Source organism: Propithecus coquereli, unplaced genomic scaffold (genome assembly GCF_000956105.1).
Source record: "Propithecus coquereli isolate 6110/MARCELLA unplaced genomic scaffold, Pcoq_1.0 Scaffold122, whole genome shotgun sequence".
NCBI classification, from domain to species: domain Eukaryota; kingdom Metazoa; phylum Chordata; class Mammalia; order Primates; family Indriidae; genus Propithecus; species Propithecus coquereli.
In genome coordinates, this window is record NW_012136303.1 from 3,470,467 (window position 1) to 3,477,148 (window position 6,682).

General features: G+C 39.8%; 1 protein-coding gene across 1 annotated transcript in view; it reads right to left on the reverse strand.

Moving 5' to 3' along the window:
- MAPRE1 (microtubule-associated protein, RP/EB family, member 1) overlaps positions 1-6,682 on the reverse strand; it is a 35,810-nt gene that overhangs the window by 14,495 nt on the left and 14,633 nt on the right. The window contains exons 3-4 of the mRNA XM_012665719.1: positions 5,193-5,338; positions 2,953-3,210 (exon numbers count right to left, since the gene is read on the reverse strand). Coding sequence (XP_012521173.1) covers positions 2,953-3,210; positions 5,193-5,338 — 404 coding nt within the window. The remainder of the gene's footprint in view (positions 1-2,952; positions 3,211-5,192; positions 5,339-6,682) is intronic.

A 6,682-nucleotide genomic window follows, 5' to 3' on the forward strand; every position in this document is an offset into this window, starting at 1 on the left:
CTAGAGAGCCCCAGCATGCAAGACAACACCCCCACATCTGCCTAAAGTGGTGTTTATCCTGGCAGCAGTTAAGTACCAATTGTAGCCACGATCTTTCGTGTTGGGAGTAAGTCCTTCGGTGAGATCTTTTCTCTGCTGTGGTGAATAGGACTATCATCTGAAAGAAGTACAGTCATTTTGGTGCATACAGACGATCTACCTTAACATGGATCCAAATAATCCACCAACAGGGCAGCTTTATGGAGCAATGGCAAACTTCACTCCAGGAGTGAGCTCACAGTCCCAGCTGTTGCCAGGTGCCCACTGTTCCCCATCTGGAAAGTTAGATCCCTAACTCATAACCTCAGACTACTTAGATTGGAAGAAGGAAGGAGTCCATAAGGGTGGGAAAGCCTATTCTTACCACTGACTACGTCAAAATCTGTATCTTTGCTCACCTTTTAGAAGGTCTACAGAAGAGCTAGGAGAGAAAAGCACCACATTGGCTCGGATTTAGACTTCTCTCAGTATTTATAGCCAAAAGCAGACAAAGACAAGGAAAAAGATGTAAAGTATCTACAAGTTAAAATTAATTTTTTTTTTTTGAGACAGGGTCTTGCTCTGCTGCCCAGGCTAGAGTGCAGTGGTGAGATTCATAGCTCACTGCAACCTCGAACTCCAGGGCTCAAGTGATCCTCCTGCCTCAGCCTCCGGAACAGCTGGGACTACATGCTCCTGCCACCACACCCAGCTAATTTTTCTTATTTTTTGTAGAGGCAGGGTCTCGCTGCCCAGGCTGGTCTCAAACTCCTGGCCTCCAGTAATCCTCCCACCTTGGCCTCCCAAAGTGCTGGGATTACAAGCATGAGCCACCACACCTGGTCTCATTTACTTATTCACTTAACAATTATTTTGTAAAGTTCGTACATTATGCCAGGCTTGGAAATATCTAATCTAATATCTAATCTTCCTGATACCCCAAACTCTATAATCATAAGGCCTTTCACCCTTTTCACAGTAAAAGGCATTTCCTCCGGATGGCTCTTGCTAGTATATGTTTATCCCAAAGTCTAAATGCTTAATGCAAGTCTCCATTCACCTGTTAGCAGCATCTAAAATATGAAATGCACACAATTATCTATGTGCATTCTAAACAGCTAAAGAATAAAAGTACTCAATATCTAAAGAAATTGGAACCTTCATATACTGTTGATGGGAATGTAAATGGTTCAGCCACTTTGAAAAACAGGCAGCTCTGCAAAAGGTTAAACACAGAGTCCCAATATGGCCCAGCAATTCTGCTCCAAGAGTATATACTCCTGGGTCTATATCCGAGAGATGTCAAAAACGTGTCTACAGAGAAACTGTATATCAATGTACACAGCAGCATCATTCATAATAGCCAAAAAGTAGAAACAATCCAAATGACCATCAACTGGTAAATAAATAAAATAACCACACAGTGGAATACTATTCTGCAATGAAAAGGCATAAAGTACTGACACAAGCCACAGCATGGATGAACCTTGAAAACATAATGCTAAGTGAAAGAAGCCAGACACAAAAGACCACATACTCTATGATTCCATTTTACAGGAAATGTTCAGAATAGGCAAATCCACAGAGACAGAAAGCAGATTAGTGGTTGCCTAGGGCTGGGGGAAGGGGGAAGAATAGGAGGAAAACAGGAAGTGACTGCTATTGAGTATGCACGAAGTTTCTTTTTGGAGTGATGAAAATGTTCTAAAATTGTGGTGATGGTTACACAAGTCTTTGACTGTACTAAAAAAACATGAATTATACAATTTAAGTGGGTAAAATGGATGGCATGTGAAATATATCTCCATAAAGCTGTTTACAAAATACTGAACCTACACTACCTACCTACCAAATGGATCAGCCTCTCTCGAGGTATCATGGGGACCTTGACATCCTCTGGAAAAGGAGGAATTAGCAACTGCACAACATCTATCCTGCCCCCAAATTTCATATGTTCTACAAACATACTACTGCAAACATATCTTGGGAAACCAACCTATCAAGACAATGCCTTTTCAAGAAGGTCTCTAAAATCAGTCTGCCCCTGCCTCCCAGACTCTGTTAGCATCATGGCAAGCCAAAACTACTTACCAGCTGAAGTTCTAGGGAGGGTAGGGAGGCCGTGAGTAAGCAAAAGAAGCTGACCTACAGAGTGATGAAGCAGAGACAGCCAAGAACCGTTTCTGAGAGATCTAAACAGCTCCTTCAGGTCCTGGGAGATCAGGTCTGATTGTAACTTCCCATCCTAGAGTTCTGCGAAAAATGCCCTTGTTTCTGAACTAAATATCTCTTATGTGAGCTAGCCTGAGGGATTTCTATTCCACACAACTAGAAAAGCTTTAGCAAATTGCATTCAGTAACAAAAACAACCCTCTGGGGCAAGTATTAAAATTCCCATTTTACAGAGGAGGAAACTGTGAGGCAGAGTTGAAGTGGCTTCCTTACAGAGGGCTACGGGGATCTAAGGACAAACACAATCTCCCTGACACCAGATTCCATGCTCTTGCCACATGCCTGGGATCATGCTTAAGATCCCCAAGCCTGTGGCTACTCAAAAAATTCTGGTTGAAGGCCGGGCGCGGTGGCTCACGCCTGTAATCCTAGCTCTCTGGGAGGCTGAGGCGGGCGGATTGTTTGAGCTCAGGAGTTCAAAACCAGCCTGAGCAAGAGCGAGACCCCATCTCTACTAAAATTAGAAAGTAATTAATCGGACAACTAAAAATTATAGAAAAAATTAGCCGGGCAGGGTGGCGCATGCCTGTAGTCCCAGCTACTCGGGAAGCTGAGGCAGGAGGATCGCTTGAGCCCAGGAGTTTGAGGTTGTTGTGAGCTAGGCTGACGCCACGGCACTCTAGCCCGGGCAACACAGTGAGACTCTGTCTCGAAGAAAAAAAAAAAAAAAAAAAAAATTCTGGTTGAACGTTGAATGAATACCTGGAATACTATTATTTGGAAATAACGTTTTGGGGTTGTTGTTTTTTTACCTGCACTGCTAGAGCTGAGAGGTTTCTTCGGTTTATTCAGAGCTGGAGCAACAAGGGAGGGAGCCACCGCAGTTTCTTGACCTTGTCTGGCAGCCACAGGGTCATAGTCTTTTCCGTCATAGTTTGCATCAAAAAATTTCTTGAACCACTGAACGAATTCAAAATTATCCTGAAACTTTCCTTTTACTAATTTATCCACAGGAATTATCTGCAGAGAAAAATCAAGACTGTTTAGCCCAAAGCAAGAGGCTTTTGGCAAGCATCAAACTTGTCCATGCAGCAAATCAGTATAAAGCTCTCCCAAAGGAGAAAAAAATGTTTTAGAGAACTTAGTTCTAAGCCCCTAGAAATTTATAAAGCAAGTTTCATTCAGTTTGCCTTCAACAGAGTACCTACGCCTAACAGACCCTCTCCAATTCCTCAAATTTGTGAAAAGGAATCAGAAACAAAAAAGAACAAGTACCATATGAGTCATATAGACACATCCGAACATACCCTCAGACGTAGTACAAGTGTTATTTCACTATAAAGAGTAAATCCCCCATATAACTTGCATGGCCATCGTGCCTATCACAAAGCATGAAATCCATAGCACAAACCAACCACAGGCATCTATAGTGAACTGTGTTAAAGACAGGTCTGACTTGAAAATAGGACAAGGTGCAGAAGCAGTCCCCAGATAGAGTTCTACAAAATGACATGTTTTTCAAGTAATTTCAATCCTATTAAAACATACTTGTCAGGCACCATGGTGTATACGTGTAGTCCCAGCTACCTGAGAGGATAAGGCAGGGGGATTGCTTCAGCCCAAGAGTTTGAGACCAGCCTGGGCAACATACCAAGACCCCATCTCAAAAAAAAAAAACCTACTTAAGATCACAAGAATACAGTGTTATCAGGTATACAAATCACTGAGGTGTTGGCCAGAGTTTAACTATCTTTTACTTATTTATTTATTTTTTATTCTTTTGCCTTTTCCCTGATTTGACAATAACTATCTTTTAATCTCCAAGGATTCCAGATGCAATGGTATTTACTATAAAAAGAATATATGTAATAACCTAAACTACATTCGCCCCTCTGACAAATGCAATTTTTAAAAATTACTTTGTATGATACTGAAACATTTACAAATAAAATACTATGTCTGGACTCATTTCAAAATAACCCAGGAATACACAGGGTGGGATACAGGTAGACATGAAACAAAATCGACCATGCTAACTGCTGAGATACATGAAGGATCATCACACTACTTATTTACTATTTATTATACTATTTACTATTTATACACTATTACCACTTTTGTATACTTTAGAAATTCTCTACATTCAAAAAATAAAATATAATTCCATAAAAAGGAATAGAAAAACTATTATATATAAGCTACCCCTATGTAAACTATACCTAGAAACTAAATGATATCCTTATACTACAAATGTTTATTTTATGTATTGCACAGAGACAGAACTAAAATAAATAAGACCAATTTCAAAATAAATAAAAACCAGACACACCAGTAAGATAATTAGGAGACATTACAAACTTTATCCCTTAAAAATTGTTATCCCCCCAAAATGGCTTAAAAGGACAAACCTTTCTAATGGGGTAATGGGGGGAGGGGTGGAACCAAACTGCTTAATTCTATAATAATCTATTATCTGCTAAAACAGAGGTAATATTTGTGCTAATGAAGTCCAGTGGACCATGTTTCTGGTAACTTCAAATAAACTTGGGGGCAGGAGGGAGCTTCCCAGCACCTACCAGGGATTCTCCTTGTAACCTGCCATAAAAAACAATTATTTCTAGAATCTCCTCTATTGGAACTATTTAAATCTTTGTACAGTGTGCTTTACAGAAGTAAATCCAAAGATTAAGAGAGTTAGATTTCAGACTAATCAAGATTCAACACTAATTTAAAAAAAAAAATCACTGGCCCAGATTTATAGGTTAACTCCTACAAACAGTTACTAACTTCACAGATGATAAAGAGAGAAGACAGCAAGAGGGGTAGGAGGGTAGAGGGACACTTTGCTCCCAATAAATTCTGTGTTAACCAGAGAAAAGATAACTACATAAATTGGAAAAAGACAAAAAAAAAGTCCAAAGTCAGAGGTTAGCATCTGCACCCTTAGTAACAATCATTAGTTAAGAAACATTAACCTAAATAAAAGAATAACGTTTACTTACTTTGTCAACACCCATCCTCTTAAAACCTGCTTGTAGTATTTTGAAGTTCTGAATGTACTCGTGTTCTAGCTTAGCTTGGAATTTCACTTTCTTCAAAGCAATGGAGCCAGGGAACAGCATGTCCATAAACTGACAATAGGCAGCTCCTGAATGAACAAGAACAACAGAAAAATACAATAAACACTAGACTAGGTCACTGAATGCTCCCATTAAAGAAGTATGATAAGCTTTTTCCTAGACCCACTTAACCTAAAAACAATCTAAAAAGTTGTAAAGTGGACCTACAAAAACCAAAAGCTTAATTACTACTTGAATTCGGAGTCAATTTTTTAAAACCTATAACAAGACTGATTTTACCTTATAAATTCTACAAGACACTTGCAATATGGAGGCCTATAACAAGAAGAAAAGGAATGTTTCTATAAAATTTTATAACTCCTGTTCTTCATTAGAAATCATCCTGAAGATAAAATGACCACTAGAAAGAAAAGTGAATGTCCAGGATAGAAAAAAGGAAAACAGAGGTGACATTTTCTGATTTTTCACAAGGACACAACCTTCCTCTCTGCTGGGGAGAAGAGGGATTTCAGAGATCGATCTTCAGACCTAGGTTAAAAAGAAATTTTTTTTCCTAAGATGTCAGTCTCCCTGGGCTTTTTACATCTCTAAATATACTTAACCTATCATTTTATAAACAAAGTTGAATAGAAGACATTTTTGTGTTCCTCTAATAAAAATTTTTAGGCTCACTCCTGTAATCTGAGCAGTTTGGGTGGCCGAGGCAGGAGGACTGCCTGAGGCTAGCAGTTCAAGACCAGCCTCAGCAAGACTGAGACCCCTTCTCTACAAAAACAGAAAAATTAGCCAGGTGTGGTGTCAAGTGCCTCTAGTCCCAGCTACTCGGGAGGCTGAGGCAGGAGGATCATCTGAGCCTAGGAGTTCAAGGCTGCAGTGAGCTATGATGACGCCACTGCACTCTACCAAGGGCAACATAGTGAGACTCTGTCTCAAAAATAAATAAATAAAGGACAAAGATTTATGCATGAAACTTTATTCACAGGAGTAAAAAACAGAAACTCTACATTTCCATATTTCCAAAAGTAGGAACAATTAATTACATAAATTTTAGCATCTAATCCCACTGACAGAATTTTATACAAACACTTTACTTTTTGGAAAAACGTTCAAGATATAATATTAAAAGGAAAAACGAGACACAAAAATTATCTATAGACTGGGCGTGGTAGTTCACGCCTGTAATCTTAGCACTCTGGGAGGCGGAGGTGGGAGGACTGCTTGAGCTCAGGAGTTCGAGACCAGCCCAAGCAAGAGTCTCTACTACAAATAGAAAAAATTATTTGGCATGGTGGTGTGCACCTGTAGTCCCAGCCACTCGGGAGGCTGAGGCAGGAGGATTGCTTGAGCCCAGGAGTTTGAGGTTGTTGTGAGCTAGGCTGATGCTATGGCACTCTAGCCTGAGCAACAGAGCA